Here is a 13449-nt window from a genome sequence, read left to right as displayed (position 1 = left end):
GATAAATATTTTTCTAGGATAAGTTGGAAGGCAGAAAATGTACCTAATGAAGCCATGGCTTTAGGAGAAGAGATATTAAGAGAGAATGTCTATAATATGAGTTGATTTTTATTAGCTGTATTTGATAAGATACTACAAGAAAGAGATCAGCTCAGAAAAAAAATCGTGTATTTTCTAATAGACATGAAAGAGAAGAGGAAGAAACTAGAAATTTCATGACTTTTAGGGCTAAAAATGCAAATGTAAAAGGTTCAACAAATAAATTAGCCTTAGAGCCTTAGGGACAGAAACCCTTATAATGATTGCAGACAATAATTTCTGAATTGCTATGAGCCACTGACATATTTTCCCTTTTAAACAGGGTATTTATTTCAACAATTTTGCCCTTATTCATCCCCAATTATATATTGAATTTTTGGTGGGCAAATACTGTGTCCTTCTAATTCAGTGGTCTCTGGAACAAGAAAAGCCACATTGTATATGATTATATCAAAAGGTCTTGAAATCAAGACTGGTGCCATGTTTTAAAGAGATTTGGGGGTGTCAGGGATCAGGTAAGTGGATTTTACCTCTAAGGGGCACATAGTTATTTCAGTCTAGAGAGTGGACAGTGAACGGACTGTATTATTTGTTCACAATTATTTCTTTCCCTCCCTTATCATGCTTTCCTGGAGGTGGCATATATGTCCCTGCTACTTTAACTGTGCTTTGCCAGTGACTTTGTTTTGCCAACAGAATATGAGAAGACATGCCATAAGCCACTTTAAATGCCTTTAAGTGGTTTCATTCTGTGTTCCTGATCTTGCCTTCCCAATGACTGCCTTTACAGCTCATATTCTGAAATGAAAATTCACTTGGCATTGAGCCTAACCTAGTAGTTGTAGCTTAGTCATAGTTCTCATATAATGCAAGATAGAATTAAATATTTGTTGTTATAAGCTACTGAGATATTTTGGTGATTAATCAACACATAAACAGCTGATTAATAAACATGCTATATCTGTCATCTTTAGCATTATCACAGCATAATATACTGTATAGTTTTGTCTTATATCTTGCCCATTTTCTTTCTCATAAGAATGTACACTCCATAAGGATGAGGATTTTTGTCTGTTTTGTTTATTGTATACTTAGTACCTGAAATTATGCTGGCACAGGTAAGTAACATTTACTGAATGAGTCAATAATCTAGACTGATCTGAAACTTCATGTGGAAGAGTGCATATTCATAAATAATCAAGAACTCTTAAGGGAAAATAATGGGGGAGGGGCTGATAAAACAGATATCAACATCCAGTTGGTTTGGAAAATAGATCTAGTGGACTTTGTGGAGCCCTTAGGAAGCAGTGTAATATATACTGGAGGACTTGGTATAGGTCCAAATTGGAGTTACAGATTAAAATACATTAGGAAATGAAAGGCACTGGCACCACTGGTCATCCTTGTAAAAAGTAGATAAATTGACATCATGAAGGTTTACCAGATTGATTAAAGACATAGGCTATTTATGCTTTAAAAGAAAATGAGATTATTTTATGGCACTAGAAGAGGGGAAGATTAAAAAAAAACAAGGATATTAAACATATAATGATCAGTCAGTATTACTACATAAACATTAAATTTCTTTAAGCAAAAGATATAAACAGGGAAAAGACAAATTTAAAAAATATAAAAACATAAAAGTCATAATAATAATTACATATCATTAATGAGATTAGAAGGTTTTAAAAAACCTTTTGTATTACAAAACCAGAAAAGTTAGGAGCATTACCGCAATAAAAGAGAAGATAATCTTACAGATATCCAGAAATCTGAGGATAAGCCAACTATAGGCAACAAATTTTCTTTTTAGAAAACTAATTATCATTTTTAATATAATAGAAACAAAAATAGTTTCAGTATAATAGGTAAAGAAGTCTTGGAAGTTTCTGATATAGATACATTGTTGTTCAAATAGTTTAGAAAAAAAAAAAAAAGGCACGCTGATGATGTGTAAAAGGAGATGTAGGAAATAAATTAGGAGTTCTAGAAAATTGAAAATGCTTAATTAAGATCAGTCTTGAAAGCAGTAAAAATCAAAAGAACCAATAATAATATAAAAACAATGATATAAAAATGAGGGAAAAGAGAAAAATCTTTATACAATAAGCCCAATAGTATTTTGTATGTAGGAGAGGACAGAGAGAAAAATTATGAATGTAAATACCCCTTCAAAAACAAAAACAACAAAAAATAAACGTTTTGAAAGAAAACTTTCATGACTAGAAAAAAGAGACTCAGAACTCAGATTAAAGCATCTCAACATATTTTAATATAAAAACACCACCAGAGCTAAACACATCCTGGTGATATTTGTTTATTATAAAGACCAAAATACATCTCAAAATTATGGATGCAGGAAAAAAGCTTACCTAACAGCATTAAGTCAGCTGGCTGATTGTAGTTTTCTCCTCCGCCAAACTATATCCCATCTCCTCACAATATACAGTGGTGCAAATGTGGACACTGTGGTTGGTTTGGGGGGAGTTTTTTTAAAATAAATTTATTTATTTATTTATTTAGTTATTTTTGGCTGGTTGGGTCTTCGTTGCTGCATGCAGGCTTTCTCTAGTTGCAGTGAGCGGGGGCTACGCTTTGTTATAGTGCGCGGGCTTCTCATTGCAGTGGCTTCTCTTGTTGCGGAACACGGGCTGTAGGTGCACAGGCTTCAGTAGATGTGGCACGCGGGCTCAGTAGTTGTGGTTCACGGGCTTAGTTGCTCCGTGGCATTTGGGATCTTCCTGGACCAGGGATGGAACCTGTGTCCCCTGCATTGGCAGGCGGATTCTTAACCACTGCACCACCAGGGAAGTCCTTGGGGGTGTTTTTGTATTGCCATTTTACAAGTCATTACCTACTTCAACCGTCAACCAAACAAAAAATTTGCTTTGCCATGAAGGATTTTTTTTCAGTGATTCTTTACTGCTACACAATTCAGCTAGAATACCCTTCCACAGTTGATGACTGTCATAGCAATAACCAGGGCTGTTCTGTTGTAGCTTGTGTATATGACAACCAAGTTATTTACTATGAGTGTACTGGGGCAACATAATTATTAAATATGATTGTTTTTTACAAAAGTAGAGATACGGGTTAAGGAGTGTAATGACTGTTTTACTTACTAAGTAATGTGAAACATAAATTTCTAAATTTTTAAAAACATGTTAAATGATTTGGGTTTTTATTTTTTTAATCCATAACCTATTCTATAAGAGGTATTGTTTTAAAATCAATTCCTTTGTTATATCAACTAGATCTATGATTATATCTATGGCATGAGATTTTAAAATAACTAAATATGTTCTAGCGATGAAATATGTATATTTCACATATATAGTTATATGCATGACAAGTTTTCTCTAGTAAACGCTCCAAGAAAAGGAAGCTGGGAAAAAAATAAAAATCTCTCCCCTTAATTTTAACATGGAGAATTAAGAATTAAGTCTCTTGTTTTAAATTTGTGTTTGTCCTTATGGACCTAATTATAAAATTTATTTCTGGGAAACGAATACATGATCTCTCTCTCTCTCAAGCTAATACATAAATGGTGATACTATGTAACACACACTCAAGTAATATGTTTGTGTGTATATATACCATATGTTTATGTGTGTGTGCTTATATGTGTCTGTGTGAAGTAAAAATCTCAATGTGTGTTTTTTTTTCTTTTTAGTCCTCCTTACTCCTTTTGAAAATTGGATAACACTCCTACAATATATAACCTTTTTTTGAGCTCAAGCAGAGTACTCTAGGGATTTTTTGGCAACTATAGGAATGCTGATTAGACTGTACTGTAAAATTATCCAAGATAGTGTCTTTTTTTTTTTTCCCAGAGAGAGCAATTACTGAGTAAAAATAACATGGAAAGGCACAAGATCATTTACCATGTATACTAAGATTCTATGAGTTATGACCTTTGTTAATCTTATTTAGATAAGAGTGCATTGTTTTCTAAATAATAAACTGACTCTTTCTATGTGATTGAATTATATCATGAATAACAAAGGCAAAACTTTAGACTATTAGTCAAAGATTTCTAAATACATTTTGAACCATATCTTTTAAAGTTTCTCCCAAGTGTTTTTTACTCCTATAGGGAATGCCAGTTTTCATAAAATAACAGGTAAACAAAAGTTCGTGTATTATAATTATTATTCAAAGATGATAATACCTAGTTATTTATGGACTATTGACTCTCAGTTGTCAGAATTCTTAAAGGTGATTCTACATGTTATATGTCTTCAGGATTGATAGTTGCATGTTTTTTGTTTTTTGTTTTGTTAAAATTAGTGTTTAGAGTAAGTTTTGTCTGATATCTTTTGTTATTTTAGGATAATTTTATATATTTCCTCCCATGGTTAATCATATTATCCTAAAAATGTGATAGAACATAAAGGTATTATATTTAGGATTAAAGTTTCAAAGGTACATGTGAATATTTATGTTAAACACAAATACTAATAAAATATTTGAGCATTAAATGCACACTGGGCTCTTTAGAATATGCTTTCTACTCTAAAAAAACCCGGGTCCCAAAGACCTTGGTTTCCTTGAAATTATTTAATTCCTAGTAACTCTATTTTTATATACTTAGTGATCTTTATTGTCAGAGACATCCAATGCTCATTGAGTTCATCTCCATTTATCATAATATCTCTGTTTTTTCTAATTTCCTCTTTTAGTAATCCTATAATTATCTCACTAGAATATCATATACACACACATACATACACACTCAGTAGTTTTATTTTCCAAATTGCTGGTATTTTTTATCTTATTAGACAGGCTCTTTATTCATTCTTTTTATTCATTTGCCTATCAATGGACACTCAGGTTGTTTCCATATCTTGGCCATTGTGAATAATGCTGTAATGAACATGAGAATACAGACATCTCTTTGAGATCATAATTTCAATTCTTTGGGATATATACCCTGAAGTGGGATTTCTGGATCATATTGTAGTTCTATTTTTAATCTTCTGAGGGACCTCCATACTGTTTTACATAGTTGCTACACCATTTTACATTCCTACCAACAGTGTACAAGGATTCCAATTTCTCCACAACCTTGCCAACACTTTTTATCTTTTGTTCTTCAACAATAGCCAGCCTAACAGGTATGAGGTGGTCTCTCACTATAGTGTTAATTTGCGTTTACCTGATAATTAATGATGTTGAGCATCTTTTCATATACCTGTTGGCTATTGGTATGTCTTCTCTGGAGATACGTCTGCTCAAATCCTTTGCCCAATTTTAAATTTGGGTTATTCATTGTCTTTGTTTTGTTTTGCTATTGACTTGTAGAAGTTACTTATGTATTTTGGAAATTAACCCCTTATCAGATATATGGTTTGCAAATATTTTCATGCATCCTATATGTTGCCTTTTAATTCTGTTGATTGTCTCCTTTGCTGTGCAGAAGTGTTTTGTAGTTTGATGTAGTCTCACTAATCTACTTTTGCTTTTATTGTCTATGCTTTGTGTCATATTCAAGAAATTTTTGCCAAGACCAGTGTCAAGAAGGCTTTTTCCCATGTTTTCTTCTAGGAATTTTACATTTTCAGGTTTTACATCTAAGTTGTTAATTCATTTTAAGTTGATTTTTGTGTATAGTAACATAGGTATCCAATTTCATTTTTTGCATGTACGTATCTACTTTTCCCAATACTATTTGGTGAAGAAACTCAGTTCCCCATATTCTTACTCTTGGCACCCTCATGAAAGATCAATTGACCTTATATGCATGGGTTTAATTCTGAATTCTCTGTCTTATTTTATTGGTCTATATGTCTATATTTATGCCAGTACCATACTGTTTAATTACTGTAGCTTTGTAATATATTTTGAAATCAGGAAGTATAAAGCCTTCAGTTTTGTCCTTTTTTCTCATGATTGTTTTATATATGTTAAGTATTTTGTAGTTTCATAAAAAATTTAAGATAATATTTTTCTATATCTGTGAAAAAGTGCCATTGGAATTGTGATTAGACTAGCATAGCATTAAATTTGTAGATTTCTTTGGGTAGTATAGACATTTTGACAATATTAAACCTTATAATCCTTGAGTACAGGATGTCTTTCCATTATTCATGTCTCCTTTAATTTATTTTGTTTTATCAATGTTTTGTAGTTTTCAGTACACAGTGATTTTATCTCCTTGCTTAAGTTTATTCCTAAGTATTTTATTCTTTTCAATGGTATTGTGAATAGGATTGTTTTCTGAATTTCCTTTTTGGATTGTTCATCGTTAGTGTATAGGAACACAACTGATTTTTGTGTGTTGATTTTGCAAACTGCCAATTTTACTAAATCTGTTTCTTCATTCTAACAGGATTTTTATTTGTTTATTTGGTTTTGTTTTTGTCTTATGGAGTCTCTAGGGTTTTCTACCTGTAAGATCATGTCATCTGCAAACAGAGATAATTCTACTTCTTCCTTTCTCATTGTATTCCTTTTACTTTTTCTTCCTTATTTATTTGGCTAGAATTTCCAGTACAATGTTGAATAGAAGTAGGTGAGAATGGGCTCCTTGCCTTCTTCTGGATCTTTGAAGAAAAAAAATTTTTTTTAACATTGAGTGTGATATTAGCTCTGAGCTTATCATATATGCTTTTATTATTTTGAGGTATCTTACTTCTATACCTAGTTCGTTTTGGTATGTATTCAATAATAATGGAATATTATTCAACCCTGAAAAATAATAGAATTCTACTATATGTGACATGCATGAGCCTGGAGAACATTATGCTAAGTAAAACAAGTCAGTCACAGAAGGACAAGTACTGTATGATTCCACTTATATGAGGTTTCCAAAATAGCCAAACTTGCAGAAGCATATAATTCAATAGTGGTTGTAAAGGGCAAAGAGAATAGAGGAAATGGGGAGTTGTTGTTCAATGGTTGTAAAGATTCAGTTATGCTAGAAGATTAAATTCTAGAGCCCTGCTGTACCACATAGTGACTACAGTCAACAATGCAGTGTTGTGCACATCCAAATATGTTAATAAGGTTGATCTCACGTTAAATATTTTTACCACAGAAAACAAAATAAAACAAAAACATGCAAGGAAACTTTGGAAAACATTGATGTATTTAACACCTTGATTTTGGTGATGATATTGCCAATGTTTGCATTTGTCCAAACTCATGAAATTGTACACATTAAATATGTACAATTCTTTGTATATTAAGTGTACCTCAATAAAGCTATCTAAAAAAAGAGACTCACTGTAGTTATTCTCCTGGAATTTAGAGTAATTATAAGTATCTGGCTCTTTATTCAGTCCTTAGACATTCTGCAGAAATATTCTAAACCTCTCTTGATTTATAAATAAATATTATATATCAGCTATTTTGTAGTGATTAGTAGACATTTCATTTTGAATACTTTGGTATTATACATTTTAATAGTTTGAATCAGTTTGGGCATTTTATAGTCTTCATTATACACTTTTTAGGATATCCACTATACTTAGAATTATCCTTTTGAGTTGTATAATAGCATCTTTAATTTCATGTCTAATTATTATTTCTAAAATATATTCCTCTTTTATAAGGCTTTATTTTTTTAGAGGAGTTTTAGATTTACAACAAAATTGGGAGGGAGATGCAAAGGTTCCCCATGTATCTTCTGCCCCTACACTTAAATAGGATCCCCCATTGTCAACATCAATCACCAAAATTGTACTTTTTTTTTTTTTTAACCAAAGATGAACTTATATTGACACATAATAATCACCTAAAGTCCATAGTTTAACTTAGGGTTTACTCTTGGGGTTTGGACAAATGTATAATGCAGAATGACCACCATTATAGTATCACACAGAATATTTTCACTGTCTTGAACATCCTCTTTGTTCTGCCTATTCATCTCTCCCCACCCCACCCCTGGAAACCACTGATATTTTTATTGGCTCCATAGTTTTGCTTTTCCAGAATGTCATATAATTGGAATCATAGAGTATGTAGCCTTTTCAGATTGGCCTCTTTCATTTAGTAATACGCACTTATTGTTTCTCCATGTCTTTACATGCCTTGGTAGCTCATTTCTTTTTAACAATAATATTTCCTTGTGTAGATGTGCCACAGTTTATTTATCTATTCACCAACTGAAGAACATCTTGGTGGCTTCCGAGTTTTGGCCGTGATAAATAAAGCTGCTATAAACAGTCTTGTGTAGGTGTTTATGTCAAAAGAAATTTTCAGCTCCTTTGGGTAAAAACCAAGGAGCGTGATTACTGGATGGTATGGTATCCTCTAGGAGGATGAGCTGAGAATTTGAATATGACAAGTGGTTCACCTTGAGCATTGGCCGTAACAGCAATAATTTATTTCTTTATAAAATAAGATGTGGAGATTAAAAGACATTTAAATACATTATTCTAAGAATAAATGTTTATCATGATTTTTGTTTGTTTGTTTGGATTTTTGTTTTGTTATGGTTTTGGTTTTAATTTCCCCAAACATTATGCGAAGTGACACAGGACGACAAGAACTAAAATGTGTCCTGTGTATTTTGCAAATCACTGACAACTACAGTGCAGTTGTATATGGATTATCTATTGCTGTATTGCAAATCAATCCAATTTAGCAGCTTAAAACAACGAATATTTATTATCTCACTATTTCTGGAGATCAGGAATCTAGGTTTGACTTAGCTGGGTGCCTCGGGTTCAGGTTCATGAGATCCCAGTGTAGCCAGCAGCAGAGGTTATGGTCTTATTCAAAGGCTTGCCTAGGGGGAGGCAGGGATGGTTTTTGCTTCCAGCTTACTAACATGATTGTTGTCAGTTTTCAGTCATTTGTCATATGGTCCACTAGGTAGGGCTTCAATACAACCTGGTAGCTGGATTCCCCCAGGGGAACAATCTAAGGGAAAGTGAGAAAGAGTACCCATGATAGAAGCCATGGTCCTTTCATAACCTAATCTTGAAAGTGACACCTCATTAATTTTGCTATGCTCAATTTATTAGAAGTGAGTCACTATGCCTAGCCAACATTTGAGGAAAAGGAATTACTTAAGGGCATGAATATCAAAAAGTAGGAAACATCAGGGGCCACCTTAGAGACTGCATACTAAAGGTTGTTTCACAGTTTACAATTCATAACTTCTCAACTATACGGAAAGTGTATAAAATGTTAAAGTACTAATCTTAATATACTCCATTTTGTCTAACGGGGCATGGGGAAAAGTTACTATACTTGTAATACTTGGTGTATCAACAAGTATCAGTTCTTTCTTTGCACTTGATCTTCTTCTTCCAGGGATATGCTTCCTCTTATAAGACTCTACCTAAATGTTTTCTGGGCCATGAATCTTTTATGACCCACTGGTACAGATTTTTGCAACTTTCTTTGTGAAAACAATGTGCTTTGTAATACTACTATCATAATAGTTCTGTGATTTACTTATTTATCTCTGTGTGCTGACTTTTTTTTTGTTTTTTTACAAGTGTCTTCATCCTAGTTTTAGCTAGTTGAAAGTCCTTTGTGAGGCTTATTGAATTATGGGAAGTTATAGTTTAGCTGGAACTTATAGACTTTAGAAACCAGGAACTTGACTTCCAAGACTACCTCAAAAAGTTTTAGGAGATATGTTCTAATTTATTTTGCAACATTTCTATATATTTTTTCATCAGAACAGTGTTCTATTTTGTATGTAACTGCCTAGGAACATCATAATATTTTTAAGGATTCTAAAAATTATTATGGCCCTTAGATTAGTTATTTCAACATGAATTTTGGAAATATGGCCATTGTCAGAAGCCCCTTTCAATGTTTCACAGCCTTGCCGTCAAAGAGGGACTGAAGTTCTTTCCTAGTTCCAGTTTGAACATTTCGGGGAACATACTCCTTTTGTGAATCATTGTGAATCAGCTGCCTATCCTTTTACCCTTCAACTGTGAAGGAAAGGTGGAGTCCTGTAAAAACGTGGGTCTCATGCTCTTCCCAGGTCAATTAGCTTTATCAGGAGGGATAGAGCCTTTAGCAATATGACAGATCCTGATAAAAGCACATGATTCAGCTCAGGGGGTCATGTGTTTCACAGAAGAAGGTGCTCTACCCATGAAATGTTATGTTGGTGAGGGCTGTTGAACTAAAAAATAACATTTGAAGTCAAGTAGTGTAAATATATTTATAGAAGAGAACTGGGAAATATCTCTGTTGAATAACGAATAAACACAGACACAGACACACACACACACACACACACACACACGTCGATGTTCAGTAGCAACATATAGCACTTTAAAACATACAATTGTACCTTTAGAAGCAAATTAGAATACTCCACACACTTACCAGATGCACTAACCTAAAAAAACTTATTATCATACCACAACTAAAAAATTATTACCTCAGAGAAATTATTTTTATAGATGTTTTATATTCACGTATCCATGTGGCCTAATTGTATTTATGTATAATGTTAAATCACCATTAATTTAATCATGGTTGAAACTCTTTATAAAATTACATTTTAATTAAAGCTTTCTGTTATTTATATAGCTATTTGAGATTTGCTATATTAAATAACTTGCTGTAATAGATATGATTGTAACTTGACAATAAAACAATTGGTAACAACATGTCCATTATGCTTAATGTCTAATTCATAAGTGTCTATAGGGGAATGTGAACATTTGTGAAAGAGGCATAAGCATAAATAGATGTATGGTCTAAATATTTTAATGTCCCTTTCTTATAAGATTATTTTATGAACATTATTATCATTAAATAAGTTTAATATGAAATATTTTTCAGAACACTATCAGCTGTATGTTCCCGAGTCAGCTCAAGTTGGTTCAGCTGTTGGGAAAATCAAGGCAAATGATGCGGACACTGGTTCAAATGCGGACATGACATACTCCATCATTAATGGTGACGGTGTTGGGATATTCTCCATCTCCACTGACAAAGAGACCAGAGAAGGGATCCTTTCCTTAAAGAAGGTAAAAAAATATGTATATATACCGTTAGTGATTTAGGCAATTCACTAATTTTTCCATGAATGGAAATTTGGCAGAGGTATGAATAATGTATATTGTCATGTCATTAAAATGATCAAATATTTCCTCTTTAATATGAATTACATTTTAATTATGATTATGTCTGTTTAAATCCTCTCTTAAGAAATGTATTTTAATAGGGTGGGAAGATTGGATATAGAATACACTATGAATGTGTTGCCCCATCTTTGTTTTCAGATAACAGATTTATCATGAATACCTGTTCTATTAATGTCATTACTCTATGCTGCACTAATCAAAGTAGCATTAAGAGACCTTCTAACTAATGTAAAAAACTTCATCATGTTGGCTAACAATATTTAGGAGACGAGTTTGCTTGACAGTCATGGATCTTTTAGTGAAGCCATTAACCTTCTTCCCCATTCTTTTTTATTCCTAAGAATTTGTCATTGGACTAAATCTATTGCTTTTTGCTTTTAAGAGAACATAATGCTCATGTCCTTGTAAAAATGAAGTAGAACACAGGCAATTAGCAAAGAAGGATTTAAATGTAATTCCTAATGCAGTATGTCTCAGTCTTTAAATGTTTAACAACTTCAGCTTGTAAATCTAGTAACATTTAGGTCCCTAGGCCCTTCCCTCCATATTTTGATTCAGAAAGGATGGAGTGGGGGTAAAGAATTGGCCTTTTTAACAAGTACTCCAGATGATTCTACTGTGTAATATGTTCAGAGCACAGGCTGAGAAATTTTATTCTGATGTGCTACTGTAATATCGAAGTGAACCAATCAATCTATCTTTCAATCTATCAATCATCTATTTATCTATTTGAATCTAGCTATCTTTCATCTATCATCTAGCTATCTATCTAATCATCTATTTGTGCATTTTGTATATACTTTTCACACTGTGTAAATTCTCATTTATTCTTCTAATAATCACAATTTTATATTGATTTAAAATTGAGGATGAATATGCCTTTTGTATGTTACAAAAGGGGCCTGCAAAGTAGAGCTTAAATGTGTAAATACTTAAGAAGTAGTCATCACTGGTCTATATAAAATATTGATTCTTCACCTAAAGTATCTCATTTTAATCTTTCTGAGATTGTCAAACTTGGATCAAAAATGTGTTAATAAAAATAGTCAACTTCCATGTCTTTATTTAACAAATATGTGAGCTTTGAGTGTCTCTTATGTGCCAGTAACTGTGCTCTACAAGAGTCATGAGATCCTGAGCAGAACCAAAGTGACTGTCTTCTTGCATAGAGCTTCCAATCTATGGAAGTGGAGCGATACCAATCAAATACCACATGCATTCTTAGATAGGTAATAAAACTGTTCTATGAAGGAGAGTTATACAGTGCTGTTGGGAAAACAAAATCTAGGGTGTTTGGGGCTGTCTGATAGTCAGCAGTAATTGAACAGAGAACTGAAAGAAACTTAGGAGGTAGTTAGGTAAAGAGCATTACAGGAAGAGGAAAGAAAACACAACAAGAACCTGAATGGAGTAGAAGCATGGTACAGTAAGGACCTAAAAAACATAATTGATCCTGGAGAGAGTGAGGGAGTTAGTGCATAGGTGAGCACACAGGGCCTTGTTAAATTTTACCCAATGGAGAGCCATTGAAGCTATCTAAGCAGGAAGTGACAAGGTCTCATTTGATGTCAGTATTTCTAATTAATTGTTAATATAAACTACACAAGGACAAGACTATTTTTTAACTCATCGCTGCATTCCCAATGTCTAGCATGTTTTCTGACATTGCGTAGGCATTCAATAAGCATTAGACTAATTAATGGATATACTATGGATTAAAAAATGAAGTGAGGATTGTCTGCTTTTCATTCCTTGGATGGCTTCTTCACTCAGGTAAATCCAGGTAAGCAGATGAATAACTCTTTCTGAAAGATGAGTCTTGAACCCTAGGGAACACCAGTATTTAAGAAACAAGCAGAAGGCAGGAAAGAAGTAGAGTCTTTGAAGAAAATATCAAAAAACAGAGGTGAATTTTATCATTGAAAATTCCCAAGGGATGCTGAACAGGAGGAAGACAGTCATTAAAAATGTGAAGGATTCTAGAACTGAAACACAATTTAGGATTATAAAGATTCATTCGATTTGGCAAAAGGGGGCGGGGTGATTCTCAGGAGCAGCTTTCAGCTCTCCATCAGCACCCACATCATCATTATCATCACAATAGATAGTAACAGCAGATAACATTTGTTAAGTGTTTCCTCTGTGTCAGGATGAGTTTTAAGAACTTTTCCCAAATCTTTATTGAGCTGGTACACCTGTTATCATTCCTTTCAATCTAACTGGAACATTATGATATAGGGAATCTTATTATTCTCACTGATAAAACAAACTGAATCACAGAGATAAAGAATTGTATCCATGTAGAAACTGATTGACAGAAAATTGAACTCAGGAATCTGTC

General features: G+C 33.0%; 1 protein-coding gene across 2 annotated transcripts in view; it reads left to right on the top strand.

The window, feature by feature from the left end:
* Window positions 1-13449, top strand: part of CDH18 (cadherin 18) — a 324131-nt gene that overhangs the window by 201226 nt on the left and 109456 nt on the right. For both annotated transcript variants that reach the window (XM_061187670.1, XM_061187671.1), the window contains one exon: window positions 10804-10991. In XM_061187670.1, the coding sequence (XP_061043653.1) occupies window positions 10804-10991 (188 nt within the window). The remainder of the gene's footprint in view (window positions 1-10803; window positions 10992-13449) is intronic.

Source organism: Eubalaena glacialis, chromosome 4, assembly GCF_028564815.1.
Source record: "Eubalaena glacialis isolate mEubGla1 chromosome 4, mEubGla1.1.hap2.+ XY, whole genome shotgun sequence".
Taxonomy (NCBI): Eukaryota; Metazoa; Chordata; class Mammalia; order Artiodactyla; family Balaenidae; genus Eubalaena; species Eubalaena glacialis.
This window is presented reverse-complemented; position numbering and strand designations above follow the sequence as displayed.